Source organism: Pongo pygmaeus, chromosome 18 (assembly GCF_028885625.2).
Source record: "Pongo pygmaeus isolate AG05252 chromosome 18, NHGRI_mPonPyg2-v2.0_pri, whole genome shotgun sequence".
NCBI lineage: Eukaryota > Metazoa > Chordata > Mammalia > Primates > Hominidae > Pongo > Pongo pygmaeus.
Genome location: NC_072391.2, coordinates 14483513 through 14496036, shown reverse-complemented (window position 1 = coordinate 14496036; position 12524 = coordinate 14483513). Strand labels below are relative to the sequence as shown.

Genomic DNA, 12524 nt, shown 5'->3' with positions numbered 1-12524 from the left:
TTTAGGGGCGATGGATATGTTCATTATCTTGATTTTGTTGATGGTTTCATGGGTATATTTATATGTCAAAACATATCAAAATTGTATACTTTACATAAGTGCACCTTATTATATGTCAGGTAAATCTCAATAAGAACTGAACAAATATGTATAGTGTGATCACCTTTATACAAATTTTTACCTAAATACAAATGAATAAAGACACTTTTAAAATAAGGTATTAGAGGCCTCTCAAAATGCAATTCAGTGATATAAAGAAAGGGAAGCTTAGAAGTCAGTGGAGCTGGGTACTAACTAGCCCTGTTCTTGCTGTGTCAACTAACCAGCTGTACAGCTTGGGTAAATGGCTTAACTTCTCAGGTGACCTCGGTGTTTTCAAAATTATCACGATAGATTAGAACTAAATCATCTAGAAAGTCCCTTAGGACTGCTAATTGTATATTGCTTCCAGGTTTGTATGAAAGAAACCTAATTTGTACTCTCCTTCATTGTAGATTTCCAACACACACAGTCAGCAGATGGATGACCTCTTTGATATCCTCATTAAGAGTGGAGGTAAGTCAAAAGTCACATCAGATCCTCACAGGAAGTCATCTCTTAACCCAAGTACATGAAAGTTTTTCTTAAGCACTCATAGCTTATCTTTAGATACTGAGAAACATGTTCTTCTAACTGAATTTACTGTTTTAAAATCTGTTAAATTTAGGCCATTAAAAGAACTTATGGCCAGGCGCGGTGGCTCACGTCTATAATCCCGCACTTTGGGAGTCTGAGCCCAGGAGTTCGAGACCAGCCTGGGAAACATAATGAGACCTCGTCTCTACAAAAAATTTTAAAAATTAACAGGGCGTGGTGGCACACCCCTGGGGTCCCAGCTACTAGGAAGTTGAGGTAGGAAGATTGCTTGAGCCCAGGAGGTCAAGGCTGCAGTGAACTGTGATAGCTTAAAACAGTAATACAATGTGAGATTTATCCACAGATAGATGCCTGCTAAAAAACAAAGACCAGATAGCAAAGTAAAACCAGATTTAAATTCCATGTTGAAAAGCTTCAGAACTTGTTCCATGCGTATGTCATTGTAATGGGATGAAAACATTCCAATACTACCTTAATTATGTGACATCAAGCTACCTAGCATGGGCTCCAGTATCTTTATTAAAATTCAAAGTCAATGCCAAAGCATTTTCTACAATATAATATGAAGTCTTAGATTTATATCATCTTTATTAAAAAGAGACATTAGCCACAAAAAGAATCAAGGATATTGTTGCCTCAGCTTACATATCTTTGAAGTATAAAAATCAATATTTAAAAAAAATTCCTGGATAGTATTTGCATATTTGGAGTAGTCTTAAAATTACCCTGATGAAAGGAGTTTTATTTGAATTTTCAAATAGTGATCAGAAGTTCTCCATTTATAGCAGGTATTATTTGACACTGAAGTTGACTTTGACATAGAGAATTCATATTTGACTACAGATCTACACACGCAAATAGTATTTTTTGCTAAGAATTATATTGGCCTTACAAAAATAATTTCAGCTGGCCAACACCAGTGGCTTACGCCTATAATCCCAGCACTTTGGGAGCCCGAGGCAGGTGGATCACTTGAGGTCAGGAGTTCAAGACCAGCCTGGCCAACATGGTGAAACACCCATCTCTACTAAAAATACAAAAATTAGCAAAAATTAGCCGGGTGTGGTGGCAGGTGCCTTAAACTTGGAAATTAAAATGTGACACAATCAAGCTATTTTCTAAAATGGGACTTTTTTTTTATGACAAAGTATCCAGTAAGTATATTATTTCATCTTATTATCTACTAATATCAGTAATAATGAGAACCAAGTTTTATATAGTTATAAGACAAGTTACTTGTGACACCGTGCCTCACCCTGCCTGTAATCCCAGCACTTTGGAAGGCCACGGCAAGTGGATCACCTGAGGTCAGGAGTTCGAGACCAGCCTGGCCAACATGGTGAAACTAAAAATGCAACAATTAGCTGGGCATGGTGGAGAGCACCTGTAATCCAGCTACTCAGGAGGCTGAGAGGCAGGAGAATCACCAGAACCCAGGAAGGGGAGGCTGCGGTGAGCTGAGATCATGCCACCGCACTCCAGCCAGCCTCAGTGACAGTGCAAGACTCTGTCTCAAAAAAATAAAATAAAAATAAAAAAGACTAGTTACTTAGATTACACTTAAAGCTTTCAAAAGTTTTAGAGATGACTACTGATAATTAAAAGTAAGAAACCATTCAAAAATAAATGCAGTACACACATTTGACAATTCATTTATAGGAATCAGATTGTAAGTTCCTTCTCTCAGCCATTTGCACATAGCAATCATTGAGCTTTAAGAGGTATTGTTAATTAAATTTATTTTTCCTAGTGTATCTGTATATAAATGAAAGCAATCATAGCCTCATAAAACTTAAGATACTTTATTCCTTTATGTAGTTTAGTGAACGCTACTATTTATAGAAGATGGTCTGTTAATTTGCTTCTTGATCTGGCAAGGAATAACACATAATGAAGACATTTACCAAATCATCAAAATTTTATATAAGCTCAGAAAACAAGACCGAAAAATGAAAGAGATAACCAAGTGATCCACCTCACCTTAAAAGAAAAGGATCAAAGGAACCATGTGTTAGCTTTAATTCAGAAATGAAATCAAACGTCATTGTATATTTTCAGAACTTTACACAGAATGCACATGGCTAAATTGGGTACCCAGTCCAACTGTAATGATAAAAAAAAAAAGGAAAAAAGAATGTAATTACCTGTTTCGTAACATTGAGGATGTACTTCATGTCTCAGCACAAACTCAGGATGTACATTTCAACATTTATATTAGGAGTATCATGCTGCTATAGATAGATCCATAAGATGATATGAGCCCTATCTTAAAACTTTAATGACAAAATAAGGACTCAAAGATAAAATAATCTAAAACCATCAATACCCATCTAGTGAGATATAACTGCTTTTAATGCTTAGTCTTACTGAGAAGAATTTAAAGCATATCAGAATGTAATAAACTGGCCTTGGACAGTCTGCTGACTAAATTTACAACAAAAAAGAATGTAATAAACTTTTATGTTTATCTATTTGACTAAAATGATCCATCATCCTAAAGGTTGTCAAGGATTGTACCTGACCAATAGCATTCTCTTCCTACTTCTAAGATGGACGTGCATAGAAGGAATCGCATAATAGTAAAGTAACTGTCCTAGTAATTAATAACAATTTTTAAGTAGTAGTAAATCTTCAGTTACTAATTACTTCATTTATTTTACACAGAGATCTCCCTCCCCATAAAAGAAGAACCTTCTCCTATTTCCAAAATGAGACCAGTGACAGCCAGCATCACCACAATGCCAGTGAATACAGTGGTGTCCCGGCCACCACCCCAAGTCCAAATGGCACCACCTGTATCTTTAGAACCTATGGGCAGTTTATCTGCCAGCTTAGAGAACCAACTAGAAGCTTTCTTGGATGGAACTTTACCCTCAGCCAATGAAATTGCTCCACTACAAAGCAGCAGTGAAGACAGAGAGCCCTTCTCTCTGATCGAGGACCTCCAGAATGATCTGCTGAGTCACTCAGGTATGCTGGACCATTCACACTCACCCATGGAGACTTCCGAGACCCAGTTTGCTGCAGGTACTCCCTGTCTGTCTCTTGACCTGTCAGACTCAAACTTGGACAACATGGAGTGGTTGGACATTACCATGCCCAACTCCTCTTCAGGACTCACTCCTCTCAGCACCACTGCGCCGAGCATGTTCTCCGCTGACTTTCTAGACCCACAGGACCTACCGCTACCATGGGACTAACATCACAGATTTCTTTTCTGAGAGTTGATGAGGTTTAAGAACATGAAGATTCTAAAAGGTCAGTTTTTAGAGACAGATCTATAGTTGCATTGTTGCAATCAAAATATGTTGTCACAGAAAGAATAGGTGGAAGGTCATAGCCTGGAACCCAAGTTTGAAAACATTTCATTGTGTTCGGTAGTGAATTTCTACAGTTTAACATAGCACAGGGCCTTCTGAAAATCACACTTGTCAAAGACGACTCATCTATTTCTCCAGACTTCAGTAAAGAAGTCTGTTTAGATAAAAACAAAGAAGTCTGTTTGTTTAGATAAAAACAAAGAAGAGTCATATATGCAGCACAGTGACGTTAGGATTCTGGTAATTAACTACATTTAAATCTCTCTGGTCACTTTAAGACCCTAATAAAAAGGCAGACAGCTCCACTCAAAAACTAAGGCTGATGCGAGGGAGGTGAGAGGTCACTGCACTTGGTACTTCCTAGAGATGGCCGGAGCCAGGCCCGAGACACAGCAGAGGTCAAAGGCAGTGGAGAGCCTTGGCCAGTTCAGTGACAGCTTCCGGCTGAAGACTTTTGGTTCTATTCAGAAACCTGTGTCATTTTTTTGGTGGTGTAGTTTATTTTGTGATTTTTGGAATCGTACTTTATATTTCCAAATTTAAATTTAAATGCAAGATCTTTCAACATAAACAGAAGATACCTACAAAATACTGTCAGAAGTCCAGGTATACTGATAACACTGAAAATTCTATTAGCAACCTTCTGGGTTGGTTAGATTGATTTTAATGTATATATTAGACATTTGTATGTGTGCTCTGACATTGTGATTTGTACAGCCTATGTTGGGGTAAAGAAATGGGTATCCAAGGTCCTACTTTTTTAATAGCTCGAATATTTCTAGACTACTTGAGCCACATGTATTTCTGTATTTAAAGAATTGCTGACTAACTTTCAGGTAACCACACCCATCTCAAAGAACCAAGAAAAGGCTTTAGCATGAAATATCTTTCTGAGCTGGTGAGTTAGAAGAATGGAAGGTAAGGGGAAGGTCTGTCATCTACCCAGGACATTCCCATGATGAGTACAGGTCAGACTGTGCCACGAGGTGGGCCTCCACGTCCCCTCCCTGGCCCTCTTTCTTCTGTCACTAACCCTGGTTATCATTTTACAGGCTTGTAACTGGATATTCTACCAGAGCTCTCACTATATTGTCAAGCCTAAGATTGAAAAACTGGAGGCTTTATTAGTGTTTTTATATAGAAAACAGTTATTACATATTTGTTAAGTCAAGTCATTTCTTAAGAATTTTCTAAAATGCCAACTATCACAGGATTATTTCAAGCTAGTCATTGAGGTATATGACAACATGTAAATAACAAAAAACTGAAATCTACCAAAAGAGCATGGAGGTTTTTCTTAAATAATAATATTGTGCTCTCCACCTCACCCTTGTGTAAACCCTCAGGTCAGGTTGTTTCCCCTGGGTCACAAAATGGTAAATGTTCCACACTGACATGCCAGAGGCAGCCTGACCCGTTATTTGGAAAGAATTTGTGAATTATTTCTGGGTTTGTGTTTTGCCTAAGAGCTGATCTTATTTCTGATTTGGGTGTGTGGTTTATAAATTTTACTACGTGTAACAAAAGTCTGCTTTTCCAGCATGAGCACACTGGAGCCCTCTGCTCACTGGCACTTCCTGACTCCAAGGCACTAACAGTGCTCATGTGCCTTCCAGACGGTTCAAGGCAGAGGCCACTGTGCTCAGTGTAGTCTGTGATGAATAGTTTAAGTGTTCAGAAATTGGTAAACCAACGCATGGGATACAGTAACTCTCTGTTAACCAGAACACCATCATTTGACCAAGCCCTACAAGAGTTTACCACACTAGATGTTCTGTGAATCCTCGAGTCAGTTCCATTGAGAGAGGCCTGTCTCCAGGGCCAGGCTATTTACTTGAGAAAGTATTTTTCTTACAGTTCTTGGCCACAGTTTTTTTGCTGAGGGTTTCTGTCTGGGCCTATCAGGTCCATACTTAGACCCTGAGCATCTTCTTCATTCAGATTTGAATGGCTTATTAAATTAGCACCAAATATCAGTGGGACTGTAGAAGGTAACCGAACACTAGTAGCATTGACTCTCATTGAATAACTTTATATTTCCATAATCCTGAATTGTGTAGATAGTTTTCTAGCTCTCGGGTCCCTTTATTGCATTTTAAAATAGGGTTTGAAACATGCCACAGGAAGGTTGCTCTCCAAAAATACACAGTGCAGTGCAAGAAAATGCTATCTCATTAGCCTACTCTCCTATGAATTGCTAAAGTGCCCACCTCACATATGTGTTTAAACCTTTATAAACCAGTATTTCACTTTTAAAAAGACAAGGCATCTCTACCCATTAACTCTGCAAGCCACTCCACTTGCACCATTCCGCTTGACCCTCCCCTCTCCTGGCTTGGGTCACCAGCCAGGCACCTGTGACACAAGTGCTGCTCTCCAGGATCTCCACATGTTCCAGGTTAGAGTGAGGACACGCTATGTGCTCACATTCATGTGACATGACCAAAGATGATACTCTGTAAACAAGGCCCCTCTGACCTGACTCAGTGCGTGTGATGGTGAGTGCAATGAGGAAGGGTGGATGTTGACTAAAGACTGGTTGTTGTTGTTGTTTAGGTTATTGTCACAGCCATTACAGCACAAGTCAAAGTCGCCAGTTGAATTTTCATTATGCACGTGTGTGGTTTAAGCAGTGGTACTGTTTTATATCATATTGCAAAGTATCATACTGCCAAGAAGATAACTCCTAGAAAGGCATTATCTCACATCCCCATCTTACTTTCCTACATGTTCTCAAAACACAGTAGTATCAGCCTTACCTTTCTGCTGTATAGAGATAATGAGATCATCCTACTGGGGGTGGGATGAATTTAAAAAGTTATACCAAAATTTCTGTAAAGTCTTTGAAAGTCTAGGAGTATGTGGTCATCTTGTACATTTCAGCAAAGCATCCACTAGGAAACCTCATAGGACAGTGTTAGTGGTTCACGTTCTAGTGTTTTTCCTGAAATGTGCAATCTACTGTATAGTATTGCCACATAATTGTACATAGATGTATTCTGAATTTGTGGAATTTCTTGCTTAGATACTATTGTGTTTGTTTCATATGAATATTTTTGTAATTCTAAAAGAGATCTTATTTAAATTTCCTTTTTAAAAGCCGCATGGTTCTGTGATCCATGTAACTGACACTTTTTGGCTTTCAGTGCTGTTTAGAAACAGTGGCAAAGGCAGGGTGGTGTTGCCTGCAAGCTGCTGCCTATGGAAGGCAAAGTCATAGTAATGAGATAGCACCTCTGAACTGTGCAGTCAGCATACCCTGAGTGATGGCTCAGGGGTGCACTACCTATTTTGTCACCAGAGCTGACTCAGGCTTCCTGGACCCTCAGCCCCAGATCATTCCAGGCAGCATAGCTTTCTTCAGAGTCCTTTCAGAATTCCCAGGCTGAAATCAGCCACAGCAGTTGACAAAATAGCTGTCCCCACAAGTGATGGGATAGTCCCTTTACTGTCCTCAAATGGACTTGGCCTTAGAGACGTGGTAAAGCACTTTGGCAGGATTTAAAATATTTGTGAGAAGCCCACATTTCAGTATACATCCTCACCGGCCTCCATGCACCCACCTGCCGGTAGCCTCACAGAAGTCCTGGCTGTCACTCAGGTGGGGAGCTCATGGTGCCGCTGGGGACTTTTTAGAGAAATGTAAAGAGAATAGCTATTCAGTGTCTACCAGCAGAGCAACACGTGTCAATTTAACCAAATTCACAAATAACTCCATTTTTCAATATCTGCTACTGTAAACATGAATATTGAGTACTGACAAGAGAATACCCATACAAATCGTCCCACCGCCCTAGAGGCCACAAAATTAGCCCAAAATTATCAAAGAACGTTAACTGGAAGGTCAGGTTTTTCAAAGAACATAGCTTACAAGTGCATCAGTGTGTATCTGGAGAGCATCCTAACTGCATTTCAACTCATCTTTTAAGTGATTTCAGTCAAAACTGGAAAACAACTAAGATGTAGTAATTTTTTTTTCCTGGTTCAAACCTTCAATAACTTGCTCATTCAGCAGTCTCTCTGAGCTACATTTTTATTTGTAAAGTGACTCTGTCTGCATGGCAATAAGCAGGTGCGTGTTTTTTCCACATTCGCCCTTTCTTGCAATATCCAAGGAAACACATCATTACAAAGGGTTTCTACCTGAAATCTTTCATGGAAGGCCTACAATTCAAAAAGCTGCACATGTTTACAGAAGAGCTCTTACCCTCCATGCAAACACTTTGCTCTGTGATGTCACAGCTTTGTGACAATAAGATGGCAATCTCGGATCTACAAGGTGCTGTCGGGAATCAAATAAAATATGTTATCAGAGATATCATCACATCTATAGTGTTTAACAGAGCTTTATGCCAACTACTAAGACAAAGCTTTAACAAAGTTTATAGAATACTGAAACTCGTAACAATTACCTCTCTACATGATGCTGTAAGGAATCTTGCTAATTTGGTAGGAAGAGGAAGCATTTAGGAAAGGGTTTAGTATCTACCAAAAGTACTTGACCTCAAGTAACCAATAGTAATGCAAACTTGCTTTAAAGGAACCAAAGGCATTGCCAAGTATTTGCCAAAAGGAGGCACTTTTTATTTAAAATTTGAGACTAATGAGATCTCAAAAATCAGTCCCAAAAAGATATTATCCATTTAAGGTTATAATTTTCACAAAGATGTAGATATTTCTCTTATTGTTTTCATGTGAAATAGTATAGAGTTGTTTTGTTGGTTTAAGAATAACATTCAGTAGTAATACAAAGTTTTTTTTCTATGTAGAAATTAGTTTTCTTCTTTTCTTGCTTGCAATAGAAATGCAATGTGATAGGTGTTTCTCTTCTTATTTTCATTGTCACATTATGTCTTAGCATCTCACTTTATGAAAAAAAGGAGAAAGATACCAATCTACAGAGCCCTGCTTGTTGAAGCACTAGTTTAATCAACAAAAAATTATGGCAATCGGGGGTCCATTCATGTATTGCCTTTATGTTGTTTTTTAAAAGAAAAACCATGATGCCTTTGTATTTGCTGTTTGCACCCCTGAAATCAATTCCATATCATGTTTGAATGCCATACATTTTGCACATGTACTGTACATAGGTAATGCATACTGTATTTTTATATGTGTGCACATTTATCATCAGATCTTTTGTACATAGTGGCAGTATTGTAGCTGATCGGGAAATGTTTGATATCTCAGCAATTTTGCATTTTTGTGTCTCAAATAAAAGACATTTTGATGTACTATGATTCTTGCTGTGCAGAGGAAAGACCACTCCCTATGGGTTGATGGAGCCATTGTAGACTGTGGAACGGGAGTGGATTTATTAGGAGGAGACACTATACCTTTAGCATACAACTCACAACAGAAAGCCACCAGGCAAAGCCTGTGAACTTCTCACCCTCCCCTGGATCCAAGACCATGAGATACAAAATAGAAACTCACAGGTACGAGCTGAACTTGAACATGTCAAGATTTACACCAAAGTCAGTTTCTTTCTTCCACAATGAAAGTTAGAAATATGTAGTTCTCCCTAGGGGGTTGATTTTCACACTCGCGCGCACACACGCACAATGAAAACTGACTCATTATCAATGCACCACCACCACAATTCCTGAAAGACCCACATAATCCTTCAATCTAGCCAGGCTTCAAAAGCAACTATTTATATGAGGTATTTTTATAGACCATACAAAATGGTCTTTAGAATTCAGTATTCTTTTAGTATGATGGCATTTAATTTCAACTCAGAAGCCAACATTTAAAACAGAGTTTGGTTAAAATATTTTTTTTCTCTTTGCTTTGAAGAAACAAAATAGTAATGAGTAAACTCTAATAACTATAACATATATCAATATTTGATTAAGAAAAAAGGACCAAGTAACCACAGAAAGGGGGAAAAGAAAGATATTGATTACCAAAACACAGCAAAATGTTCATTACACTTAGGGAACCAGAGTGCAGCCTCAACAGACCAGTGAGATGATGCGCAAAGGGTTAAACCATTCGTAAAGTATCATATGTTCCAGTTAGAGAGCCTGCCCTTAGGGAGAAAACAGACCTCCCTGCTGGTCTGAGAGAAAACTATGCCAAAGGAAGCATAGCACGTGCCCCGGGAGCCCAAGAGGAGTGAGCGAGGGATGTCACAGGAAACTCTGGGGAAGCTGTCATGGCGGACAGCCCCTTGGGAAAGGTCAGAATTAATTGGAGAAATTGCTTTTTCTTGCAACAGATTTTTTTTTATTTATTAGTTTTGTTGTTGTTTTTTGAGACAGAGTCTCACTCAGTCACTGAGGCTAGAGTGCAGTGGCACAATCTCAGCTCACTGCAACCCTCTGCCGCCTGGTTTCAAGTGATTCTCCTGCCTCAGCCTCAGCCTCCCAAGTAGCTGGGACTACAGGCACGTGCCACCACTCCTGGCCAATTTTTGTATTTTTTAGTAGCTATGGGGTTTCACCATGTTGGCCAGGCTGGTCTCAAACTCCTGACCTCAGGTGATCCACCCGCCTCAGCCTCTCAAAGCGCAGGGATCACAAGTGTGAGCCACTGCACCTGGCCAAGTATTACTTCTAATTTAACTTTCAGAAAGAAATCTCATATTGATGTCCTATCTTTTCTGTTAATATGCATGACAGGCTTATTAAATTAAACCTATGTTGTGTGATGAGATGAGAAACAAGGATGCTCATCAACATTTTCTGTGCCCTTTCGTTGGATGCGATTGCATCACAGATCATTCCACGGGGAAATCCGTGAATGATGGCCCTGTGGGTACTCACTCTGCAGCGTCCTCCTGCTTGCCAATGGACGTACAGAAGACTTGTCAGAAGCATCCAAACCCCAAATTATTTCAATGCTAATACTGTCCAGGCCAAAGCTGAAGTTTGATTAATGGTGAAAAAGGGCTTTTAGTCAGGCTAATTGTTAAGAATTAAAGTGTTTCCCATCCAAGATTCAAATAAAGACCTTTGAGGCCGGGTGCAGTGGCTCACACCTGTAATCCCAGCACTTTGGGAGGCCAAGGTGGGTGGGTCACCTGAGGTCAGTAGTTCAAGACCAGACTGACCAACATGGTGAAACTCCATCTCTACTAAACACACACACAAAAAAAAAAACTAGCCGGGCGTGGTGGTGCATGCCTGTAGTCCCAGCTACTTGGGAGGCTGAGGCAGGAAAATCCCTTGAACCTGGGAGGTGGAGATTGCAGTGAGCCGAGATCACGCCGTCGCAATCCAGCCTGGGCAACAAGAGTGAAACTCCATCTCAAAAAAAAAAAAAGAAAAGGCAAATGACTTGCCTGAAATCACAAAGGAAACAGCACAGATTTGAGACCAAGCTTCTGAAACCCCAGAATCCAAACCATCTGTCTTAGTCTGTTCAGGGAGCTATAACAAAATACCCCAGACTGGACAATTTACAAACAGCTGAAACATAGCGTTCACAGTTCTAGAGACTGGAAGGTCCAACATCAAGGTTCCAGCAGATTCAGTGTCTGGTGAGTTCCAGATCTCTGCTTGGAAGATGGTGCCTTTTTGCTGCATCCTCACGAAGAGGAAGGGACAGAAAGGCCAAAACACACACACACACACACACAAACAGGCTGCCTTTTATAAGGGCACTAAATCCCATTCATGAGAGCAGAGCCCTCATCACTTAATCACCTCCTAAAGGTCCAAACTTCTAATACGTTGCATGGGGAGTAAGTTTCAACATGAATTTTAGAGACACAAACATTCAAACCATAGCACCATTCCTGTAGACTCTATATACAACTCTCTGCCTTTGTCCAGATACTTTGTGAATACAATTGAGGAGTGCAGCTTAATTCATGTCTATCACGAGTTTCCACTAACTGTCCTGATTAGACCTCCTCAATCTCTCACATTTTCTAAAGTACCTACTCACAAATGTTTAATGGCATCCAATGTATGACTTTTTACTAGATTAAATCCAGCCAGAACATGGAGTCCAAGACTGGCGCGTTTTAAGTGAACTCTACTGACTGGGCCATGCAAAATGTCTTGTTATTAAACACTAACTATCTTGCTGGGACTTCTGTAACCATTTGAGCACATACCAAAGCTCAAGAGCGATAAGATTTTTAAATACCTAGCAAGGTTGAAGACACACAAACTCTGTGATCCAGCAAAACAATTTTTTGGTACACATCCTTGAGAAACACAGACATACACAGGAAATCATGTATAAGAATGAACACTAAAGCATTTACAAAGCAAAAATTGCAAGCAACTCCTATGCCTTTCAATTAGAGAACCATTAAACACTGCAATTTACAGGAATGAACTAAATCTAATGTGCCAATGTAAAAGAATCTTGAAACAAAATGCTGAGGGGGAAAAAAGTGCAGAATAAAGCCTGCATAATTCAAGGAACATTTTAAAACAAGGCTGTATGTTTTATAAAGTATAAAAACATGGGTGGTAAGGACTCAGGTCAGTTTCAAGATTCAGAATATTTCTGGAAAGAAAAAACTAGATTGGGGAACATCTGAAAGGAGGCTTTAACTTTCTAATATTTAATAATTCTGTAGCCAATACAGCAAAATACTAATATGTT

The 12524-nt window shown here is 39.4% G+C and overlaps 1 protein-coding gene across 7 annotated transcripts in view; it reads left to right on the top strand.

Annotated features, from left to right (window-relative positions):
* MRTFB (myocardin related transcription factor B) overlaps positions 1-9190 on the top strand; it is a 195808-nt gene extending 186618 nt beyond the window's left edge. For all 7 annotated transcript variants that reach the window (XM_054454925.2, XM_054454922.2, XM_054454923.2 and 4 more), the window contains 2 exons: positions 495-555; positions 3301-9190. In XM_054454925.2, coding sequence (XP_054310900.2) covers positions 495-555; positions 3301-3836 — 597 coding nt within the window. In that variant the 3' untranslated portion in view covers positions 3837-9190. The remainder of the gene's footprint in view (positions 1-494; positions 556-3300) is intronic.
* The last annotated feature ends 3334 nt before the right edge of the window (positions 9191-12524 follow it).